Raw genomic sequence first — 25,973 nt, forward strand, 5'->3', positions numbered from 1 at the left:
ATCCAAAGCAGGTTCTGTGCTGACAGCAGAGAGCCTGATGCAGGGCTCAGACTCACAAACCGTGAGATCATGACCTGAGCTGAAGTCAGACACTTAACTGACTGAGTCACTCAGGCACCTCTAAAGATTTTATTTTTAAGTCATCTCTACACCCAACGTGGGGCTTGAACAAACTCAACCTCAAGATGGAGTCTCCTGCTCTACTGACCGAGCCAGCCAGGCACCCCAAGGTGCAGTGTTATTCTATAAAATACTACAGTGGAATTTTAAAAAGTTATTTTTAGTACTTTAAACTCATTTTCACAGGCTTGACACATACTATTGCAAGAGTTCGATTCTCCAGTATACAATGAACCTCCCACTGTCTCCCATCATCTCCAATTTGCATTCAGAGATGGCAGCTTTCCAAGCCATCCTGGATAAAGCCATGTGGAAGGCAGCCAGCTCAATAGGAGCAAACAAACCTCTCACCTCCAGCTTCCCAAGGGTAATTCCCATTGAAGAACCCTAAGCTGGGGGGTGGGGGGCAGGTAGGGAGTAGCAAGGAGCCAAGTGGACAAAATCTGTGGGGTGGAAGGAATTTGCATGTAAGGCAAATCAGATTTCCATGATGGTCTAAGGGTGACACTATTTTTTTTTTTTTTTTACCCAGAGATATTTAACTTAGCATTTAATGTGATTTACATAAATTATCTTTATGTGCATCTATGGGTTTCAATGAAACCCAAGGAGATAATGTGAGTTGGCCAAAGTCACATTGGAGTTCTTCAAACCCTCATCAGCAAGACTGCCTTGGATACTGAGACGATATACTAAGTCACAAAATCAGAGTTAGATGAGACCTTAGAGGCCAATGGGTTCCATCTCTCTCCTCCTCCCCTCCCCTCCCATCTTTCCCTTCTCTCCCCTCTTCCCGCCCCACTTCCCTCCTCTCTCTCTCTCTCTCTTTCTCACACACACACACACACACACACACACACACACACACACACACTTTACCACACTTCAAGAAGGATGTGTCCTTGCTCAGTGACCTCCAGTAAATGATGTTCATCACACCGTGAGAGAGCCCTTTAAAATCCATACATAATAAAAATGTTCAGAACTTATGACTTATTGCTGATAATTTGCCTGACAGAAAATAATTCAAAGAAAACAAGACTAGAAAATAGTCTGGAAAATAGTTGCTTCTAATAATTTGCTATGCTAGATAATGTAACATATTGGAAAAAGACTGCTAACAAAGAACAGGATAAAGGTAAGATAACACTGTGGGATATTAGATAGATGTAAAATGATAACCATGAGAACTATGTGGAAACTTTCTTGTTGGTCAAATTATAAAATATTAAAAATATAAATAAAGGGACACCTGGGTGGTTCAGTCAGGTAAGCATTTGACTCTTGATTTCAGCTCAGGTCATGATCTTGTGGTTCATCGGATCAAGCCCCGTATCCAGCTCCTTGCTGGTAAGACAGAGCCTGCTTGGGGTTCTCTCTCTTTGACCTTCCCCCACTCACACTGTCTTTCTCTCTCCCTCAAAATAAACAAACATCTTTTAAAAGTCTCTATAAAAAAATAAATATAAATATAGTTTTGTTTTCTCAATGTTGGTTTCCGAGGACAATGGCATGTATTCTCAAGGTGGACACTGGGGATCTAAACTGACCCAGGAGTTCTGAAAAATAATTTAAAATACAAAGGAGTCCCTTTAAATCTACTCAGATCATTCACCTCAGTAATTTTACTTCTAGGAATTTATTCCAAGGAAGTAATCTGAAAATCAGACAACTTATACACAAAAGGTATTTAGCCCATCATTATTTATAATAGCAAAACATCAGAAACAACCAAACATCAACACTAGAGAAATGGACAAATTATGGTAGATCCATAGAAAAAAAACATTGTGCAGAAAAAAATATCTAGCCCCTTCCGCCATGAGGATACAATGAGGATTCTGTAACTCGGCAGACGGAGGGCACTCACTCTACCAAGCTGATACCCTGATCTCCAACATCCACCTCCAGAATTATGTACATCATATTTAGACAATAATGATGAACAAATCAGCAATTCCTTTATTGAAATGTTAAAGGAGGGGCACCTGGGTGGCTCAGTGGGTTGAGCATCTGACTTTGGCTCAGATCATGATCTCACAGTTTGTGGGTTTGAGCCCCATGTCAGGCTCTGCGGTGACAGCTCAGAGCCTGGAGCCTGCTCCGGATTCCGTGTCTCCCTTTCTCTCTGCCCATCCCCCACCCATGTTCGTTCGTTCTCTCTCTCTCTCTCTCTCTCTCTCTCAAAAATAAATAAACATTAAAAAAATATTTTTAAAGAAAAAGAAATTTTAAAGGAACCAGGAGTGACAACCACAACAATTTTAAAAGAACCAAGTGTAACTGAGTTGCCAAAGGGGAAAAAAAAAATGTTTATAGTAAAGAAATGAACTCGGATACATGGAAGCTATAAGATAAACAAATAATAAACTATACAAGAATTTGGGGAAAATATGTCTATCTAGACAATCATGGACAAAAACGAATTTTTAATGACACAAGATAACATTTGTGATAATGCTAAAGAAGGAAAACAGGGGGCACCTGGGTGGCTCAGTCAGTTAAGCATCTGACTTCAGCTCAGGTCATGATCTCATGGTTCATGGGTTGGAGCCCTGCATCAGGCTCTGAGCTATCAGCACAGAGCCTGGAGCCCTGCTTTGGACTCTGTGTCTCCCTTTCTCTCTGGCCATCCCCTGCTCATGCTCTCTCTCTCTCAAAAATAAATAAACATTAAAACTTTTTCTTAAAAAATAAGGAAAACAGGATAGAACATTACATATATACATTATGTCCCTGTACTAGGTAAAAGAAAAGGCATAGGAAAGAGCCTGGAAGAAATTTCATCTAAATGTTGAAGACTGTTTGAATAAATGCATACTAATCTTGAGCAACATGATGAGGAAATGTGTGTATCTTAATGGCAAGTGTGTGTATGTGTTTGTGAATTAGATACACTATGTCTTCCAAGTTTTAGTCCAACATGTAAAGAACTCGGAACTCTGTTGTAAGGTCCTTAAACTACTTGTAAAGCAGTACAGTGTCATCTGCAAATGGACTTGTATTAGTCATAAATGTGTATTGCTAATTCTAGGGCAACTGCTTAAAATAGTAAAAATTGATATGCTAAGAGAAGAGAGAAATGGCATGATACAAAATGCTCAAAAAACCAGAGGAGGCAGAAAAAGAAGGGAAGACAAGAAAACAAAAACAAGGAACAAGGTCAGTAGATGAAAATAGTAAAAAATAGAGTAATAATCACTTTAAATGTGAATGGTCTAAATACACCAAATAAAAGACAGAGACTATGAGAATGGATTAAAAAAATAAGACCCAGCTATATACTGTCTACAAGAAACCCACTGTAAATATAAAGACATAGATAAAATTAAAGAGATGGAGAAAAATATACCATACTAACACTAGTCAAAAGAAAGCTACAGTAGCTACACTAATTTTATACAGAGCAGACTTCAGAGCAAGAAAACTGATCAGAGATAAAGAGGAGTATTACAGAATGATAAAGGGGCAAATTTTCCAAGAAGACATTAACAATCCGTAATGTGTAAACTCTTAGCAATAGAGCAACAAAATGTGTGAGGCAAATACTGATAGAACCACAAGAAGAAACAGATGAATCCACTATTACAGTTGGAGTCTTCAACACCCCTCTATCGGTAACTGACAGACCCAGCAGGCTTTTTTTACCCAGAAAATCGGTAAGGACACAGTTGAACTGAACACCACCATCAATCAACTGGATTTAATTGACATATATAGACTACTCCATCCAACAACAGCAGATGATACATTCTTCTCAAGCCTACATGTAATATTCACCAAAAATAGACTACATTCTGGACCATAAAACACACCTTCACAAATTTAAAATAATAAATACTACTATGTCACTCATTCATTATGTTACCCCAAATAACAGACACTAATAACCTGAATATATCTTACCAGCCACGTAAAATGAACCGGAGTTCATCTTTAAACAAGCACAAGGTTAGACAACTTAATGTGAAATCAAATAATGTTTTTGCTACCTACTAAAAACAATCCCTGAGCTTACAAATTGAAGGAAATGGTAGCATATTCACTTGGAATTTTTTTTTTTTCAGAATCAAAAATTCACTGACCTGAATCTGTTTTCTGCTCTGTTTTCTCTCCTTTGCACAATGGAATAATATCCCTGCTCTTCCGGAGGCTAATCTCCCCACTATGTTCTGAATCCCAGCATCTCTCACTTTCTTCTCTGTCTTCTGCATTAACAGTAACAACTTCCCCCAATTCCGTGGATCATCCCCATAAGCACGCAACACATCTGGTACCTCTCATTTTAAGGTTTCCAGTTAGCAAATAAAAATACACATCTAAATTTGAATGTCAGATAAGCAACAATTATTTTCGTATGTGTGTCCATGCAATATTTAGGACATATCTAAACTAAAAAAAGTATCCCGTGTTTCTCTGAAATTCAACTTAATTGGTTTCCCTGTATTTTATTTGGCAACTTGTATGTCATTTACCCTACATCCCTACCTTTCAGTAACCACCCCATTTCTCTGCATCCCTTCTCAGCAAAATATCTGAAAAGAACTGTCTAAATTCACTTGTCTCTCCTTTCCCATCTCCTAGTCTTCCTTCATTTCCCCTCCAACCTAGCTTCTTTCTCCAGGACTCCACACAGACTGCTCCTGTCAAGGTCCTCATGATGCATTCATGTGCTGGTAGTATTTCCATACACACTAGTCCAGTGCAGTGAACATATTTGCTGTTCCATGACATTCTTAACACTGAAGCTGAGATTGCTTTTATACACAAGTGATATGCCAAGTTCTAACTGCAGAAGGGTATTTATAAGCCATTAAATCTTATTCATAGTTATTTTTCCCAGACATACAAAACAATATTCTCCCCCCCAGTGGTGTGGGGGATGGAGTATTTCCCCATTGTACTAACTCTGGGGAAAGCCTGAGCTGGTTTTGGGCAGTCCCTCCTCCATAGCACCATCTCTCCTCCAGGGTCCATATCCTCAACTTCTACCTTATCAGTTCATGAAAGTCTTAGAAAAGGACTGGGTGAGCTGGAAGGTCTCAGGGCCCAGACATGCCACCCTTCTGCTGGAGGCCACATGATGGATAAGCTCAGTGCCATGGCAAACAGGTCCTCACCAGAGGCCAATGGGAAGGAGTTCTAGAGAATGGTTTTTCTGTGTTGACCTATTAATTGTCCAGTTCTTTTGACTGGGCCAAGACTTACTACGAGGTATTAGTTCTGTCTTCCAAGATACTGTAAAGCAAATCAATCTCCCTTCTCAAGACAACTCTTCGGATATTTGAAGACAGCTTTGCTTCCTACAAAGCCTTCCCTGCTCATGCGAAACACCTAGGTTCTTCAACTCTTCCTCAAATGACATGGATTCTAATCTTGCCATTCTGGCTCCTCTTCTCCCAGTCTCTCCATCCAATTCATAAACATCCCTTTCCAAATTTGGCACCTATATTCTTCAAGTAACCAGCTGGGGAGGTGGAAATTCTTATATCCCCTCACTGGGTCAATATATTTCTGTTTGAAGTGTCTGAGGCTGGGTTGATCTTTCAAGTATCCCCAGCACTCCTAACATGCCCATTAACATCCTCAACTCTTTTCCTATTAAGTCCTGTTAGGCCATATTCCATATATACATGGGATACACACACACACACACACACACACACACACACACACACACACACACACACATTTTAATCCTAGAAGTAGGGCTTTAAACTTAGTAGGAATAAATGATATTTTTATTTATTTTTTGGCCTGTGTTTCTGATTGCCACCCATCACAATATCATCCTTCTAAATTTTGAAGCTTATAAAATTTAGTAGGTCACTCTGAACCCATTGATGTGAAGACCATACAAACTCTAATTTCTGAGTTCCAGGGGCCAGTAACCTCAGAAGGTGAAGCTTTAGTTATCTGGAAAAGGGTTGAGGCACAGAGAAATGTGTCAGAAACCACAGGTCATGGACCCTGCAGATAGAGCTGAGGCACTATTCCTGCTTCATTCTCCGTGTGGTCAATGGGTATGTAAGTGGCAGGGGGTAGAGACAGATGAAGGGCCAACCAGAGCAGGAAATGCATTGCGCAGAGTTGATGTGTATGCCTAAATTCACCAGTTAAAGAGAAGCCCCACTGTCAAGGAAAAGACATCAAAGCACACACTTTTCACAAGGGTCCCCCAAAAGCCGTTTGTGGGCTGAAGTCTGTAAATTACTAGCATTAAGGCCAAGGGCCAGAAACAATATCGCTTTCTGGACCAGAATAATGCTTTCTGCTACCCACGAAGTCCTCCAAGAGAGCTACAAACACCAGGCACGAAGCCCCTACAAAATTCCACGTATTGTGTCAGGGGACCCGTCGAGCAGTGCCCCCCACTGGTGTGCAGAATTAGGCCACTAGCTGGGCCTCTCGAGGTCATGGTGCCATGTTCCTCCAACAGTTAGAAAACTACTGCTTGAAGACCCTCAGACACATCTCCCTGTGCTGCTTTCCAGATTACCCCAGCACCAATTCTAATCCTTTCGCCACCCCCCCCGCCCTCCCCCCACCCCATGCTTTGGAGTCCAAATCAACAGCTCATTGTAATAGCAACTAGAAAGCAAATCAGTCCCAGTCACCAAATGAGATGAAATTGGCTGAGATATATTTTTTTTAAAGACCAAAATTTACTAAAATATTGACTGCAGTATTTCTGATGGTGGAGTTGTTTTTGTTTCCTTCTTTTTTTGCTAATCTGCATCTTGACCAGAAAAGGTAGAACAAAAAAGGTTAGGGCTAAAGGGCTACATACAGTAATAGGATGTTCTGATTTAAAATTTGGTTATGTCCTCTTTAAAAAAAAAACAACTGTATTCCTGATCTGTGTATAAAATTGGTCTCACAAGAAATCCAGAAATAACAGTATTGGAGAAATGTAAAGCAATCTAAAAACATACGGGCTCTTGGACTTCAAACCCAGGCAGTGAGGACTCCTGTCTCTTACACTTTAGGGCACTCTAAGGGGGAATAGCTTCTTCTAGATTCTGCTCAAAGTAGACCATTCTTTTTTTTTTTTTTTTAATTTTTTTTTCAACGTTTATTTATTTTTGGGACAGAGAGAGACAGAGCATGAACGGGGGAGGGGCAGAGAGAGAGGGAAACACGGAATCGGAAACAGGCTCCAGGCTCTGAGCCATCAGCCCAGAGCCTGACGCGGGGCTCGAACTCACGGACTGCGAGATCGTGACCTGGCTGAAGTCGGACGCTCAACCGACTGCGCCACCCAGGCGCCCCAAAGTAGACCATTCTTGCTGCTCTTTAAAAGCAACCACAGGGGTACCTGGGTGGGTCAGTCGGTTGAGCGGCCAGCTTCGGCTCAGGTCATGATCTCATGGTCCGTGAGTTCGAGCCCCGCATCGGGCTCTGTGCTGACAGCTCAGAGCCTGGAGCCTGTTTCAGATTCTGTGTCTCCCTCTCTCTGACCCTCCCCCATTCATGCTCTGTCTCTCTCTGTCTGAAAAATATAGAAACGTTAAAAAAAACTTTTTTTTTGGGGCGCCTGGGTGGCGCAGTCGGTTAAGCGTCCGACTTCAGCCAGGTCATGATCTCGCGGTCCGTGAGTTCGAGCCCCGCGTCAGGCTCTGGGCTGATGGCTCGGAGCCTGGAGCCTGTTTCTGATTCTGTGTCTCCCTCTCTCTCTGCCCCTCCCCCGTTCATGCTCTGTCTCTCTCTGTCCCAAAAATAAATAAAAAATGTTGAAAAAAAAAAAAACTTTTTTTTTTTTAAAAAAGCAACCACAGCGCACAACTACTGTTGGGAAAAAAAGACCAACATTCATTTGTACTGAAATCAGCAACCCCATTTCAGCTTTTAAGCCATTCTCTTTCTCTCTCTTTTAACTCTTTGTACTGTTTCCTTTAGAACGATCTCAGAATTCTGGGGTGCCTTGGCAGCTCAGTTGATTAAGCATCCAACTTCAGCTCAGGTCATGATCTCAGTTTGTGAGTTCAAGCCCCGCATCGGGTTCTGCGCCGACAGCTTAGAGCCTGGAGCCTGCTTTGGATTCGGTGTCTCCCTCTCTCCATGTCACTCCCCGGCTTGTGCTCTCTTCTCTCTCTCTCTCTCTCTCTCTCTCTCTCTCTCTCTCTCTCTCTCTCAAAAGTAAATAAATGTTAAAAAAAATTTTTTTTAAAAGAACAATCTCAGAACTTTAAGATGCTGAAAGAAAACCACTGATTTAAGGCATATCATCATTTCGCAGAATCAAAACCTAAGTATTTACACTACTGAATTTTCAAGACACTGGTATAAACCATCCATGACACAGCCACTCTAAAGCAAGTTCACAGTAAGTTTTCTAGACATGTTCTATTTTACACTTCTGAATGCTATCCTTTGGCAAGAGTACAGCAAAAAATCATTCAACTACACAAATGTGGGCTACCTAGACATGGGGCTGTAATTTTTCAAGTCCTCAACACAGGAAAAATCAAGCCTACACCAGCCTCATTTATTCCTCATGAGGGTGTAGCAAGGAACGTTCAGGAGATCTTTAGAGGAAAAAAGTTACTAAACAAATAGCAGGTGGTCCAACAACAGTAAAACCATTTCGTTAGTTTGACTATCTCAGACACTGGTCCAAAGGCTCCATCTCTTGGGAATGCTACAGTTTCTCGTTTTCTTTTTACCTTAAGCTACGCTTGGCAGGGATAATATGGAAGAGGAGACAGAGGGAAAAGAAATGCCAATTACAGTTTAAATTCATATTCATGTCAACTCGGCGTTCGAGGTCTGGGCATGGGACCAGCCCGACCTTTCTCGTAAGCCTTAGCTACTTCTGGTAACTCCTTGTTCTTCTATAGTTTTGAAGCGATTTGCATGCGGACCATCGAAAATGCCTTAGGGGAATGAGGTGTGCAGTTAGTCTACCCTGTATTTTATTTTTTGTTTTTAATCTCAAGCTGTGTTTACTAAAACATAAGGATCTATTCATCAAAACTACCACAACGACTGCTTCTTCAGCTATGTCAAAAACACCAGAGTATCTGGCCATTGTGCGTGCATGTGTATGCTTTAAATTTCCTTTATTTTTCCTTCAAGGATTAATATTTGGTTTTGTCGAATGTGCTTCAACTTTCATAATATCCTATTCTGTTGCTTACCGGGCTTTTGTTTTCTCTTTAACATTAAACCTCTTAATCATTTAAAACATACTTGAAGGTCTCTTTCATAGTGGTCTGTTTTTTTCTGATTTTTTAGGTCCAAACTCTCCTTGTGGTTGCTCCTGTGACTTTTCCTTCATGAAGGTTTATTTTCACCCACGATTTGCAGCTGCTAACCACGGTTCCGACTTCAGCAAGAGCTGGCCGCCCAGAGGAGCACGGCAGGTGCTGGGCTGTGGGTGCCCATGGAAGGCTCACGTGAGCCTCTGCACGGGTCTAGGGGCTTGATCTGCATCAAACTTGTTGTAAAATTTTTAGATGATTTTAGATTTCGAGAGAAGCTGTAAAAATAGTGTTTCTGCATGTCCTTTACTGACATTAAGAGAAGTCTTAGTAATCCTAGTAAAGTTAGCAAAACCAACAAAATTAACCTTTGCACAATACCACTGACTAGCCTAGGGACTTTATTTGGGTTCCACTGGGTTTTTTTTTTTTTTTTCCCTCTAATGTCATTTGTTTTGTTCTCGCTGCTCCAGGATCCCATCCAGGTTTCCACTTTTCATCTCGTTGTTATGTGCTACGGCATTTTGTTCCCTTGGCTTTCCTCCGTTTCCAGGTGTTGTCTTGGGTTTCATAAACAACTCCAGGTTGACCCTATTACCTTTCAAGATTGTGCAGACTTTGATCTTCTCATTTACCTTTCTAGATAAAGGTAGAGTCCTAATCTTTTGTAGAGTCCTAATCTTTTAATTCCTAAATGAATCTGCAAGCATCAATTTGATTAGTGCAAAACACAGTGAGCAGAAGGGGGTGGCACCAACCCAGGGGAGTGAAAACAATTCTGCGAATTCCACAGGCTGACGAGACTCCTTTCCACTTAATTCCTCAGAAAATCAAAGTCGTAGGTGTTCTCGCCAGGGCCACAAAAATTAGAAAAAAAGATCGTCTCCTTCCAACCATCACATTTCACAAATGAGAAAAATGATCACGTTACAAAGGAAAGAAACAGAAAAATATCATTTGACACCAATTCATAGCATTTATTGACATTTCCATTTAAAATGCTAGGAAAGCAGTATAAATTGTAAACATGGAAACCAAACACTTGCATAAATTATTTCAAAAACTCTACAGCACATTAGAAAACAGTGCAGCTAATTGAAGGGTAGAAACATAACTGACAAATAGAAGGGAAGGTTCGATTACTAAATCATATACCCACACTGAAATTTAAGTGCCCGTTTGAGACCAGCAAACCATGATTGTCAAGTTCAAGTTGCAGTATTGATGCCACAAGTGGCCTCAATTGACTCTGCGTATTTTCGTACATTATCACTCACAATCCAGGAAGGAGAGTGCAGGAAGAGTCAGAGGAACGTGGACCTTGACAAAGCAGGAGGAGACAAGCAGGTATCCCAGAACGGCTCTGCTGAGCCTCCTTTCCTGCAAGGGTAATGAGCCCCATCTCCATGCTCCTTCGAAGATGCTCTGGAGGAGGGCTAAGCAGAGTGGATACCCCTTCCTGAAATGAGCCCTCTGGTGCTTAGAGCAAGTGCGTTAATCGGTGAAAGCCTCCTTCTTTCCCCCCATGAACAAGAGGAACAGCACAGGGTGTCTGGCTTGAACTTGGCCCTGTGCTCTTCCTAACTTGCACACTTAGGTTGTCAAGTCACGAATACTTGAATCAGGGGCATGAGACCCTTCACGACGCTCCAAGTTGTCCAGAAAGTTCTCGTGGAATCAGGGACCAAGCGACTCAAAATCTCTGTCCCTTCTACTATTCACTCTTTCTTTAAATGTGAAGTGGCCCCAGGGCAGAGCAACCCAGAGGAAGAAAGGCAAAGCTAGGAGCCTGCATAACTACCCTGTGGGAAACTAATTTGGACTAGACCACCTCAGCTTAAGACATTCATTCCTTCTCTTACTTGCTTGCGGGTTCCTAACTTTGTTTCATGTTTCCAAAGGCATTTAAAATGCTTTTCCTAAATTTCAATGCTGCTGCGTGTTCTTAAGATAAATTCTCAAATGTACTGTTAACACACACAAGCATGGAATTAGGATCGTACCGTGAGGTTTCAGTTTTCAAGTCTTTTTAATACTAGAGAGAGGAGTCCTAAACACTGAAAGTTGCCTCCAAAAATATCAAAAGAAACCTGAAATATACACACCCCTTATTCATTAGGTAGTAAGTGTGAGCCTGTTACATTTTATGAGTATGTTACAGCAGTTGCTCTTAGAAACCCCTCTCACCTGTTACAAGAATATCCATTAATGCGTGGGATTAAATGTCAGAATGAAGTTCAAGTTACCATCCCATAAAAATGCATTTTGTGATCAAATGGTCAGTGTGCAGGTACAGAAGCAGACCCCCTCACCCTCCCGCCGGGACAAATGTGGATAAGCAGGCTCTGGAGACTGGCTTTGGAGGTAGAAATGGAATGGCTGCAACTCACCTCGAGCAGAGGTCAGTGTGGTACTTAAGACTGGAAGCCCCCTTCTCCCCTGCCCAGAACCTCAACCAGCTTTCCGTTCAACCAGCAAATTCATTCACGTCTGAGAATCCAGTAGGAAAGGGGACGGGAAGTTCATGTAATGATTAACGTGTGAATTACTGCAAAAGCAAATCGGTGTCCGAGTGACCGGTTTGGCCACTGGAGCACTAAGAAGTGCGAATACAGTAAACACTGACCCTGTACACAGTTAAATGGGAGGCTCAAGAAGCACAGCATTACCTGTTTCGGCCCAAAGCCTTCAGGTGCCCCTCTCACCTGTGCTTTGCATCACAGGCCTCACGCCCTGAAAAGTCCGGTTGGCAAAACCCGCTTAGTCTGCTGCTCAAAAGTCATATGCCACCAAAATCAAACCATATTCTGAAATTAAATAAAATCTGGAGAAAATTGTGTAGGTAGCTACAAAGAAGTGGAATGTATTTATTTATAACCTACTCTGCTCCACAAAGGATTTAATGTGGTTTTACGGCTGACCACTGAGATCGGCTCTACGCCATAAACCTTGGTGGAATTCTTGCAATATTTTCATACTTTATAATTGGTTCCTCCAGCAGTTCTTGGTACCTTTCTCTTCCCTCCTCCTCCAGACTGGATCTCTTGCTGAGCAGACCTTCTTCGCGGACCTGGCCATTTTCTTGCTGTACTACTGCAAACCCGTTCTCACAGTCCCATTTCCTCCTCTTGTTTTATTAAAACTCCTTACAGAGTACGGTTAGGGATCCTGTCCTCATACTGCAGCAGATCAAGTTCATGTTCAATGACAGCTTCGCCCACTTTCTACGTCCTTCCTCAGGCCTACTCCCAGCTCTTTCCTTGCCATCTCACCAGCTCCCCCGTCTTCATTACAGTAGCTTCTCAAGTGGGCTTCTCCCCAGAACCCCGTGGTTTCCAAAGTGCAACTTCCCTTCTCCTGAGTACCCAATGCACTGGTGTATTTTCGATGAATCTTTCTGACGTTCACACCACATTATGTATCTGTATCTTCTTCTGTCTTTTATACCCATCTGTGCTATCTGCCTTAGACTGTAAGATCTCAGAACACAGGGCTCATGGTGACTTTTTTGGTGCTACAAACAGCAAAAAATCATGAGCAGAAAGATGTTTGATAAACACTGTTTTGAAATTAATGGCAACGGAAGCAAATTTAAAGCAAATCGGGAGAGAAGAGACACACGGAGACCTTAGTTTTGCTCTGGTTACCTCCACGTGAATTCATTCACTGGTAGATGACAGCGTATCAGACTGTCCAATCCCAGTGCAATCATACAGATAACATCTTACATTTCACCAAGCTTTGTGCTCCCTCCTCAAAGGCTGTTTGCACATATGAGCACATGTGAATCTCAAAACAAGAAATTCTGGGAGGTGGGCAGGGGAGGTCTGTTCTCGTTCAGCTGATGAGGAGAATGAGGCTCAGGAATGGACCTGACACAGCAAGTTGGTGACAGAGTAGTCTCTGAAAACGATCATTTCTCCAACTCTCTCTAAAACTGTAACTCAACTTCATAGCTTGCGTTATTACCACTAGAACTTTCAAACTAAGGAAAAAGAGACACAAAATTTAACTTTTCATTTTAGAACTCCAAGGCCACCCACGATCGACATGAGGACCTTTCTTTTAAGTAGATCACGTTAACTGAGCGTCCGGAGATCCATTTGGGTGTGGTGCTCCCCACAACAGTTAGTCTGTCCTGAGTTCTGTGACAGGTAGACTGCTGCAGGTGTTTAGAGAACACAAGTGCAGACCAAGTGTGGTTTACGACCAACTCACGAACGCTGTGATCCCACGGGCCTGCTCACACCACACCACACACCACCGGTTATCACATGTTATCTTTGGTCTTGACATTTGCTTAAAAGTGTATCAATTCTAAGCACAACAATACAGGTAGAATCCTTTCATGCTCATCTGAAAGGCATCAAGATCCCCTACTGCAGCTCCCTGGAGAACAGACATCTGGTTCTGTGATGGACACAGGAGGTAATGATTCTTAGTACACTGGGTACAAACACAACACTGAGCAGAACAGAAGGGAGCCTGTGTTTATTCCATTTGCTGTCACACAGTCTGAACTCACTGTAAGATGTCCCAAATAAAATTCTGCTTGGGTATTGGGAAACCTGGTATTTCTGAATGACATGCAAAGTACTCCATTTTGGGGAGAGTCTGGTATGTGACCAAGACTGAGAGGTAAGAAATCAAGCCCAGAGGGGGTCTTCTCTCCCACACTCCTTGGAGCCTTTGAGGGCTGCCTGAAAAGGGGTCTCCGTTCCTTTAACATCCTCGAGAGACTTCCTCTCCTGCGCCCCTTCTCTTCCAGAGGGGCAGGGATGAAATGGCTACATTTAACTTCCCAGAAGCGAGATGCCCTGTATCGTAAGACCATCTGACAGACTTCAATGAGGAAGCGCTGAAACGATTCTGGCCCCCAGTGATTACATTTTGGAAACCTATTTCAGCTGTTGCAGGGTTCTTAAAATTTGATGCAGATTTTGATTCCTCAGAGTCCTGAATTCTGCCTGTTGATTTGTGGTTAGTTAAAAGTAATAGTTGATCTAATAAAAAAGGATTCAGAGTGGAAATCAGTTATCTGTTTTTCTTCTGAACTTCACTCAAGTACCAGAAAGCAGAACGGCCCTTATTATTATGATCCTTCCTCTAATCTGGGAAGTAGGGAAATGTTTACTTCAAGAGTGAATCTCAAGAGAGACGATACCCTCTGTCAGGCCCCAAGGATGTAAGATGGTTTTAACAGTCACTCGGCGGTCGTGCACAATACAATCAGAAACTGGGAGCAACTCCCTCCTTTCCCTTGTGGTCCTCAAAGCTCCTCTTTACATTTCTTGATTTATTACAGAGAGGCTGGACTGAACTCCATTTCATTTCCAGGTCTTGAACACAGAGAACGTGATTACTAGAAATGCACTCGTGCATAACAATCTGTTGGCCCTAGGAGTTTTCATAGACAATTTTTGCTCGTGGGAGATTTCTCATTCAAATGTGACTTGCGAGCAACTCATCAGCTAAGTGCAAGGATTAGTTATGACCTCCTGAAAGCCGCCTCCTCTAGCACTGGCCTTACTGACGGCATGCGCTGAGATGGGATGCTATTGGCAGTCACATGCGCCCAATTAATTAAACAGCAAATACACTTAGAATGTAAATCTAAACTTCGATATGTATTTTGAATAACCAAATAAATAGTAACGTTTCCCCTCCCCGCGCTGGGAGGTTTTTTTTGTTTGTCTTCTCCTCCCTAGGACAAAATGAAATCCTCAACATACTCTTCCACTGAAAAAGCCAAAGTTTGCATTTCACAGACATAAAGGTGAAGGGGGCCCTCGGAGCTGTAGCACCAGAAGTAGAAGGAAAAATGCAGATGATGGCTTCTTTTGGAATCATCAGGCTCTACAATCTATCATTTGGTTTCTCACTAGTAGCTTTGTAAATTCCCAAACAGTCTTAGTATTTTTGTTGTTAATATGACTATTAAAATAAGTTCCTATGGAGAAAAAGAGGAAAATCAAGCTGTTAATAAAATGTCTTCAAATCTCTTTTCTGAAAAAACAAAGCAGCAAGTTCATCATACAAACCAGTCTGAATCACATCTTCCCACAGAAACGCTGGATTCCAATAATCCCTAAACCATCAACACAATTTTCATCCTTTACCTTTAAAAAGGAGACTAATTTAGTGATTTTTGTTAGCTTAGTCTTATGGTTTGTCTTCATGAAGTGCTGCTGGCTTTTGGCCAAAAGTACGTAAATTTCGACTGAAACCCAAGTGGTCAAAAAATTGCCAACCGATTAAAAGCATCATGAGCTGTCATGTGACTTATGGCATCTTCTAAAATTGCAACTTGCTCCCTTACATGGGCGCCTAGCCCAGGAGATGCACATCCTCTTACAAACACCCACTCAGTTGATTTCCATTTAGTCTTGCTTCCACGGGAAGCAGATACTTGGCAAATCTGCAAGGCGAGGCCGATCAGCTGTGGAAGTTCTGCACGGCGGTCTGTTTCTGGGAAAGCCGGAGAAGCTCCTCGCGGATCGCTTTGATGAGAGAAGCCGAGGAGTGGCCGGGCTGGAGGTCTTCTGTGGAGCTGGTGGCGTAAGCCAGCCCCGCGCCCTGCAGCCCCCTGTGTGGCAGGTTCCCAGGAGGAGCGGAGGGCTCCCTGCCTGAAGTCCTTGGCACCTGGAACAGCGGTGAGGAAGAATACTCCTGATGGCCAAGCATGTGCGTCTGAAAGAACATGGCAAACGTTACTGTATTTCCCATGTAAGAACATGAGGGAAAGTCAAATTCGCTGGTGGTAGGTGTACTCCCAGGACGACTTCTGACCACTGCCCACCCACCCTGGCTCTCCAATCAGGCCTCAAGGTGGGATGGACAGACTGTGGAAGAAGTGCTAGAGGGGGAGCAGTACAATAAAGAAACCCTTGGACTTCACAGATGCCTAATAAATACTTGCTTAAAAGCAGACAGAAGGAATGACGAGGTTGGCCAAGTCTCTGGGCCTCTATGTGTGGAGGTCAGTGGTCCACTGGGAGAACAGGAAGGGACCTAGAGAGCTGGGGTCCCTTCCCTGGGGAGGTGAAAGGTCAAATGAGGGCATCTGAGAGCTGGAAGAGGTGAGCAAGTCCCTGCAGAGCAAATGACAAGAACTGCCTCTGCTCTGGGCCTGGAACTTTGGGAGGGTGTGCCTGTGACACATGCTGAGACCACAGAACACGCACAAGGTCACAAAATTGTTTTCCATTTTATTCATGTGTGTCTATTGACTTGTTCTGCAGACCTTTTTCTTTAAAAAGTTATCTGCACTGGGGTACCTGGGTGGCTCAGTCGGTTTAAGCGTCTGACTTTAGCACAGGTCATGATCTCGTGGTCTATGAGTTCGAGCCCCCCGTCGGGCTTTGTGCTGACAGCTCAGAGCCTGGAGCCTGCTTTGGATTCTGTGTTTCCCTCTCTCTCTGCCCCTCCCCTGTTCATGCTCTGTCTCTCTCAGTCTCTCAAAAATAAACAAACATTAAAAAAAAAAAAAGTTATCTGCACTGGGGTACCTGGGTGGTTCAGTCGGTTGAGCGTCCAACTATTGATTTTGGCTCAGATAATGATCTCAGGATTCGTGGGATCAAGCCCCATGTCAGGCTTTGCACTAAGAGCACAGAGCCTGCTTGGGATTCTCAGTTTCCCTCTCTCTCTGCCCCTCCCTACACGCTCTCTCTCTCTCTCTAAAAAATAAACATTTTAAAATAGTTATCTGTACTGTAACACACGAGAGTTTTGCCTATATTTACATAATATAAATTAATTTGGCATTCATTTGACCAGAATTCTACTTTTCAGTGATTTTTTTTCATATTTTTTCAGTGAAAAAATCTCTCTTTGGATGTACATATAAGTACTAAATCTGTGGTTTCACTTATGCTAAAAATTAGCCTAATGGTAAACATGGCGTTCAAGCTCTAGAATATTTCTACATTTCACGTTTCCAAATAGTGATAAAAGAGGCAGTATAAAGTGAACGCTAGATCTGATAGGAAAACACAAAGCACAGTAAAAAAATAAGCTGGGCACAACGAAAGCAGAAAAAGAAAAGTGTGAGCAAATGTCAAGTAGACACCTGAGATTCTAAGTATAAGAGCATGTCTGATAGGGGAAAATTACATTCTGCAGTTAATTTTCTTTCTCTGAATAGTAGAACCATCTGGCCATGAAAAGAATTTAGTGTATCTGCTGGAAAGACACATAAATGCATGTAAAAGTCTTGAGAAAAATGAAGGAAATCATTTGTGGAAATTACCTGTGCCCGTATTGACTCCATTCCTACAAAAGAACAGTCAAAGCAAGGAGAAGCCTCTAAAAGAAACCCTATGCCTTGGAATGCTCCAACCTGTGAGATGACGGCAGAAGCATCTCGTGGGGGTCACAATGGATATGACGTTGATTAGCCCACAACAAAGCACAAATGGTGAGCAAGTAGGCATGTGAGATCATACACGTGTATACAACAGTAACACCAAAGATCAAGTCCAGATTTTAGTCACCTACAGGTTCACATTCACTACTTGAAAGTTAAAATCGGTGAGACAGAAAGCAGAATTGTGGTTGCCTGTAGCTGGGGGAGAGGCAAAGGGCACTTAGTGTCTGATGAGCACACACTTCCCATTTTACAAGATGAAAAATGCCAAGGAGATGGATGGGGGTGATGGTTGTGCAACATCATGAATGTATTTGAAACCACTGAACTGGGAACTGGGAAGGGTTAAGATGGTAAATTTTGTATTATGTATGTTTTACCACAATATAAAAAAATTGGAAAAATTTTCAAAGTAGCTGTTACTTATAGGTCTCTGTCCAGATTTTAATGTAACGAACATCACTTTTATTACTTTTTCTGCAAGGTTATTTTCAAAAATTCACTACTTTAAGTCTAAAATCTGCCTCAAGAAAGATGATACACTTTTGAAAAGTTCAATGCCAGTACTCTCCCCCTCTCGGTGGGTGGGAATTTATGATCTAAAAACTGCAGGCAAAAATACACTTATGGAGAAAAAAGTGAGGGAGTTAGTTACAACTTTTATGTATGTAGGTTTTAAAGAGCGATCCTCAAAGCAGAGGCAGAAGCAGCTAAATTAAGTGATTATTCCGTGATGACCCACACACAAGATACTCACAGCCTCTCTTCGGCCCGCTTCATCCTCCCCGTAGGAAGGCCAGCCTGGTCCCCCATACTGGCCGCCTCTGCTCGGTGGGATTTCCACTGGCTGGGCTCCAATTCTGCTTGCAATCCCCACCTGTGTCAGGTGCTGAATCTGGGAGCCTGAAGGAACAGAGCGGGCACTTGGGTCAACACCTGTTGAGAAGCGAAGTCGCCTGGCAAGACGGTTGGGTTTTGACTACAGATCTTCCTTACGGACAAGAGATACAAGCGTTGTTCAAACACGGCCCCAATTCCATCTCCAGAGGATGATACTTCCTAGGAAAAACGGACTGTGGATTTCTTGGTTCCTCTTACTTCCGTTTAATACGGTGCCTAACAGTGATGTTCTTATGTTTCTATATAGACATCAGAGGACGGGGAATAAAGGCTATAGCAGAGGGCCTTTCCATTCATTTCCAAGAGGTTATAAAGAAGGATGATCTTATTGATTCCAAAGAAAGAAGGGAAAGGTTTTGGAGAAAGCCGAAACCTGGCTCCTGTGTGCTCATGTTTCTGAGACTCACGAGGAGAGAAAATACAGTATGTATTTGTTCTTAAAAGGCAGGGTGTGTATTTCTTTGATTTCAGAATGTTTATGTACATTTATGTTCACTATACTTACACTGTTTCCACAACTTAGGCATGTCATAATTAAAATTTTAAAGCCACCCACCCAGCCTCTTCAGGGAGCTGTGCTGATGGCAAAGCCAGGAGTCTCTCTACAGCTCATTCTCTACACGTAGACACACTGTGGCCTCGGGGAGCTATGAAGGCCAGGCTGTAAATGACATATTTTCCTACTCCATCAACTTATGGCATATGGATATATCCCTACTTCATAGATTAAGGGAGACAAAAAAGTGACCTTTAAGCTCTGGGAAATCAAATACTTGTTCCCAAGTGCTCCCAGGATCATCAAATCTGTCTATGCTGTGCAGACTGGCCCTACGAGGTTCAGAGATTTCAGAGGTAGGGAAGGCGGCCCTCTCCTTCTTCCAGCCTTCTCCTACTCTAGCTGTCAAAGTAACAGCCTCCATGAACCAAATACATGTTTTTAAACAAAGGAATGGCACAGTTTCATTTGGATCTGTAATAACTAAATGCTAAAGGTCAGAAAAAAAACCTGCTAGGCTCCTGTCAGAGCAATGTACGCAGAAGAGCTCTTGCCAATTACTGAAGTTTCATAAAATTGATTAAAATTATCAGGACCAGGGCACCTGGTAGGCTCAGTCAGTTAAGTATCCCACTTCAGCTCAGGTCACGATCTTGCAGTTTGTGAGTTCGAGCCCCACGCTGCACTGCCAGTGCAGAGCCTCCTTGGGATTCTGTCTCTCTGCCTCTCTCTCTGCCCCTTCCCCGCTTGCACTGCCTCTCTCAAAATAAATAAACAAACTCAAAAAAATAAAATTATTAGGACCATCAGTACGGTTTGCTCAACAGATACTGGTTGAGCAAATCCTGCAAAGAACAAAAATGTAGCACGCTGTTCCCCAGGATTTACCAAGGTGCACACAAGTGCACAGACAGAAAAGCATACCTTTGTGTTAAAAGTGCAATGGTAGTCGAAATCATAATTCAGACACAATTCTGTATCTTGCTTTGTTTACTTAACAATACGGCACGGGCTTTCCCCATGATTCAAGTGGGGCATCACGCCCACGAAGCCTGGGTTTGCATTCCAGCCCCGGCACTGACAGCCCTGTGACCTTGGGCAGCCGGCTACCACTCCCACTGAGCCCTGATGCCTCATTTCTCACATGGGGAAAAAACACCCACTTCATGATGTTATTTTCAGAATTGAAAGACATAAAATAGGTCAAGTACCATAAACATAAGAGGCAACTGGGAAATCTTAAATCCTCTTTTTCTGATTCCTTTGAGCTCTTCATTTTAAATAGCTACACACTTGGGGACTTCCAGAGAAGGTGGCGAAATAGAAGGATCTGAGGCTCACCTCGTCCCACACTGACACCGAGATAACACCCACATCAGTGTAAATAACCCAGAAAACGACCTGAAGTCTGGCAGAACAGACTCTCCACAACTAAACATAGTGAAGAGGCCATATCCAAAAGGGTAGGGAGGGCAGAGGCATGGTCAGGAACCAAACGGACCCTCCAGATTGTCCTCAGGAGGGAGGGTCACTTCAAGTACAGAAAAGGGTGAGGAGCAGACCCCACACCAGGCACCCCAGGCACAGGGGACTTGAACTGGGAAGACAAACCCCCTTATCATTTGGCTTTGAAAGAGGAGTTTAACTTCATGAATTCTTACAATCAGTGGGGTTGAACACCCGAAACTTTAAAAACAAGCAGACTCAACTCTGGTAGTCAGAGGGCAAGAGGAAACTGAGTCCCCACCCTTAAAGAGACAAGACAACAAACAGCTCCACTTAGATACAGCATAGAAGCAGCAGTTTGAAAAATGCCTGGGATATAGAGGTGTCACTTCCCTGCCCTGCCCCTCAGCCTATATAGGTGACACCTGCGGGAACCAGTGCAGCACAAATACTCTCCACCGAGCTCGCTAACCGTGCACTGCACCCCTGCACTCTTCTGTGGACCTACCCCCTCCCACCCACCCTTAGCACCTCTCCAAAGTGGCTCCAGGTTCCTCCCAGGGCAGAACTGAGAAACCTTGCTAATACCAGGCACCCTATTCCCGCATTCTCCTGTAGACACACCCCCCCCAAAATGCCCTTGGCAGGAGTCCATCCAAAGAGGCGCCCTAAGTGTGGCAGTGGGCCAGGAACCCTGAAAGGTTCCACTCTTTTTTTTTTAATTTCTTTTAAATCCTAACCATTTTCAACATGCTGTGCCACATATGTCTAGTTTTTCTTTCTTAGTGGTTCATGTTTTGGTAAAGCTTTCTTTGCCTCTGCAGATGTATTGATCTCTCTTAATATGTTACACCATCTTTGCTGTAAAAATACAAGTCAGAAGGCATAGTCCTTAATATTTCTAATTTTATTTTAATAAAGGGAATTGGTTTCCTGGCATGTAGCTAGCCAGGTCTTCTTAAAAAAAAAAAAAAACAAACAAAAGAAAAAACAAACAAAAAACTCAACAGGATAAAAAATGAGAATAGATTAAGGGAACTCAGCAATACAATCAAGTACAACAAGATTTGCCCTAGAAGGATCCCAGAAGGAGAGAGAGAAAATGGGCCAGAAATTTATTTGAAGAAATAATAGCTGAAAACCTCCCAAATCTGAGGAAGGAAATAAAAATCCAGATCCTGGAGGCACGGAGAGCCCTCCACAAAATCAACCCGAGGAGGTCCCCAACAAAACACATAGTAATTAAAATGGCACAAAGTAGTGATAAAAAGAGAGTTTTAAAAACAGCAAGAGAAAAGAAAACAGTTACATACAAGGGAAACCCCATAAGGCTATCAGTGGACTTTTCAACAGAAACTTTGCAGGCCAGAAGAGAGTGGCATGATATATTCAAAATGCTGAAAGGAAAAAAAACAAAAACAAAAACAAAACCTGCAACCGAGAAACACTCTATCTAGCAAGGTTATCATTCAGAATAGAAGGAGAGACAAAGAGTTTCCCAAACAAAAGTTAAAGAAACTCACCACCGCTAAACTAGCCCTACAAGAAATGTTAAAGGGGATCTTTGAGTGGAAACAAGAGAACATAAGCACGAATAAGAAAAATAGGAAGCACAAAAGCTCTACAATTAAGCACAACCATAAAAATCAGTCAAGGGATTTACAAAATAAAAGGATGGAAAATATGACACCATATACCTAAAACACGGGATGGAGAGGAGTAAAAATTTAGTGCTTTCAACTAAATGGGTTCAACTTCAAGTGACGATCAACTTAATATAGACTTCAATATGCATAAGATATTCTATATAAACCTAATGGTAGCCACAAGGAAAAACCAGTAATAAATATGAAAAAAATAAAGAGAAAGGAATTCAAGCATATCACTAAATTAAACCAGCAAACCATGAGGTAAGAGAGTAAGAAGACGAAAACAGAAAAGAACTACAAAAATACTGTAAAACAAGTGACAAAATGACAGTAAGTACAAAGCTATCAATAATTATTTTGAACGTAAATGGACTAAATACACCAATCAAAAGATGCAGGGTGATAGAACGGATAAAAAAGCAAGACCCATCTATAAGGTGCCTACAAGAGACTCATTTCAGACCTAAAGACACATGCAGACTGAAAGTGAAGACATGAAAAAATATTTATCATGCAAATGGAAGTGAAAAGAAAGCTGGGGTAGCAATACTTATATCAGACAAAATAGACTTTAAAACAAAGACTGTAACAAGAGACAACGAAGGACACTACATAGTCATAAAGGGAACAATCCAACAAGAAGATAGAACAATTACAAATATTTATGCACCCAACATAGAAGCACCCAAATACAGGAAGCAGCTATTAACAAACATATAGGAAGTATCAATAGTAATACAATAACAGTAGGGAATTTAAACATACCACTTACATTGTTGGATAGATCATCCAAAGAGAAAATCAACAAGGACACAGTGGCTTTGAATAACACATTAGACCACTTGGATTTAACATATATCAGAACATTCTATCCCAAAACAGAATACACATGTTTTTCAAGTGCACAAGGAACATTTTCCAGACTAGATCACAGGTTAGGCCACAAAACAAGTCTCAACAAACTCAGAAAGAATGAAGCCATGCCATGCATCTTTTCTGACCACAATACCATGAAACTAGAAATCAACCACAAGAAAAAAATATGGAAAGACCACAAATACACGAAGGTTAAATTCTTTTGAAGTGCACAAAGAACATTCTCCAGAATAGATCACAGGTTAGGCCACAAAACCAACAAGTCTCAACAAATTCAAAAAGACTTAAGTCATACCATCCATCTTTTCTGACCACAATACCATGAAACAAGAAATCAACCACAAGAAAAAATATGGAAAGACCACAAATACATCGAGGTTAAATTACATGTTGCTAAACAATGAATGGGTCAACCAAGAAATCAAAGAGGAAATCAAAAAACACAGGGAGACAAATGAAAAAAAGAAAAAAAACAACAATGGCCTAATATCTTTGGGATGCAGCAAAAGCTGATCTAAGAGAGGAGCCTATTGCAATATAGGCCTACCTCAAGAAGCAAGAAAAATCTCAAATAAATGCCCTTAAGCTTACACTTAAAGGAGCCAGAAAAAGAACAGACAGAACCCAAAACCAATGAAAGGAAGAAAATAATAAATATTAGAGCAAAAATAAATGAAATAGAAACTAAGAAGATAATGGAACAGATCAATGAAAAACAGGAGCTGGTTCTTTCAAAACGCAAACAAAATTGATAAGCCTTTAAACCAGATTCATCAAAAAGAAAAAAAAGACTCAAACAAAATCAGACACAAAAGAGGAGAAATAACACCAACACCACAGAAATACAAAGGATTCTAAGAGATTACGAAAAATTATATGCCAACAAATTGGATAACCTAGGAGAAATGGATAAATTCTTAGAAACAAATAACCTCCCAAAACTGAATCAGGAAGAAATAGAAAATTTGAGCACACTGATTACCAGTAATAAAATCAAGTCAGTAATCAAAAAGCTCCCAACAAACAAAAGTCTATGAAAAAATGGCTTCACAGATTAATTCTACCAAACATTTAAAGAATACTTATCCTTCTCAAAGTATTCCAAAAAACAGGAAGGAAAGCTTCCAAACTCATTCTGTGAGGTTAGCATTACCCTGATAAAGACAACACAAAAAGAGAAAACTATAGGCCAATATCTCAGATGAACATAAATACAAAATCCTCAACAAAATATTAGCAAACCAAATCCAACAACACATTAAAAAACTCATTTGCCACAATCAAGTGGGATTTATTCCTGGGATGCAAGGGTAATTCAATATTCCCAAATCAATCAACGTGATATATCACATCAACAAGAGAAAGGATAAGAACAATATGATCATTTCAACAGATGCAGAAAAAGCATGTGACAAAGTAAAACATCCATTCATGCTAAGAACCCTCAACAAACCAGGTCTAGAAGGAAAATACCTCAACATAATAAAGGCCATATATGAAAACCCACAGCTAACATCACACTCAATGGTGGAAAACTGAGAGATTTTCCCCTAAGATCAGGAAGAACAAGACAAGAACGTTGACTTTCACCACTTTTTTTTTTTTTTTAGTTTATTTATTTATTTTGAAAGACAGGGAGAGGGAATGGAGGCGGGGCACAGAAAGAGAGAAGGAAAGAGAGAAAGAATGCCAAGCAGACTCCCTGCTGTCACTGCAGAGCCCAACAGGGGGCTTGAACCCACAAACCGGGGAGATCATGACCTGAGCTGAAATCAAGAGTCAACCAACTGAGCCACCCAGGCTCCCCTCTCATCACTTTTATTCGACATTGTACTGGAAGTCCTAGCTACAGCAATCAGACAACAAAAAGAAATAAAAGGCATCCAAATCAGTTAGAAAGAAGTAAAACTTTGACTATCTGCAGATACCTACTAAACACAGAAAACTCTAAAGGCTCCACCAAAAAACTACTGTAACTGATAAATGAATTCAGTAAGGTCACAGGATACAAAATCAATACACAAAAATCTAGTGCACTTCCATACACTAATAATGAAGTAACAGAAAGAGAAGTTTGAAAAAAATCCCATTTACTACTGCACCGGAATGAGTAAGACACCTAGGAATAAACTTAACTACAGTGGTGAATGATTTACATTCTGAAAACCATAAACATTGATGGAAGAAACTGATGACACAAACAAATGGAAAGATATTCCATGCTCCTGGATTAGGAGAATACTGTTAAAATGTCCATACTATCAACAGCAATAAAGGGGTGCCTGGGAGGCTCAGTTGGTTAAGTGTCCAACTTCGGCTCAAGTCATGATCTCACAGGTCATGGATTCGAGCCCCACATCAGGCTCCTTGCTCTCAGTGCAGAGCCTGCTTGACATCCTCTGTCCCACTCTCTCTCTGCCCCTCCCCTGCTTGCATTCTCTCAAAACTAAACAAACACCAAAAACATTTTTCAACATAACTAGAACAAATAATCTTAAAATTGGTATGGAGCCACACAAGACCCCAAATAGCCAAAGCAATCTTGACAGAGAAAAAACAACAACTGGAGTTATCATAATCCCAGATTTTAAGATATAATAAAAAGCTGTGGTAATAAAAACAGTATGGTACTGGCACAAAAACAGACACAGATCAATGGTACAGAACAGAGAGCCCAGAAATAAAGCCACAATTATATGGTCAATTAATCTTTAACAAAGGAAGCAAGGATATGCAATGGGAAAAAGTCTCTTCAACGAATGATGTTGGGAAAACTGGACAGCTACATGCGAAAGAATAAAACTGGACCACTTTCTCTACACAAAAATAAACTCAAAATGGATTAAAGACCTAAATGTGAGACCTAAAACCATTAACATCCTAGATGAGAGCACAGGCAGTAAGGTCCCTGACAT

General features: G+C 41.6%; 1 protein-coding gene across 1 annotated transcript in view; it reads right to left on the minus strand.

The window, feature by feature from the left end:
* Window positions 1–10,276: 10,276 nt before the first annotated feature.
* The window catches only part of KIAA1549 (KIAA1549 ortholog), a 163,013-nt gene continuing 147,316 nt past the window's right edge, over window positions 10,277–25,973 (minus strand). Inside the window, exons 20-21 of the mRNA XM_043589639.1 lie at window positions 18,449–18,594; window positions 10,277–16,013 (exon numbers count right to left, since the gene is read on the minus strand). Of these exons, the coding sequence (XP_043445574.1) occupies window positions 15,759–16,013; window positions 18,449–18,594 (401 nt within the window). The 3' untranslated portion in view covers window positions 10,277–15,758. The remainder of the gene's footprint in view (window positions 16,014–18,448; window positions 18,595–25,973) is intronic.

The sequence above is a fragment of the Prionailurus bengalensis genome, chromosome A2 (assembly GCF_016509475.1).
Source record: "Prionailurus bengalensis isolate Pbe53 chromosome A2, Fcat_Pben_1.1_paternal_pri, whole genome shotgun sequence".
In the NCBI taxonomy this organism is placed as follows: Eukaryota; Metazoa; Chordata; class Mammalia; order Carnivora; family Felidae; genus Prionailurus; species Prionailurus bengalensis.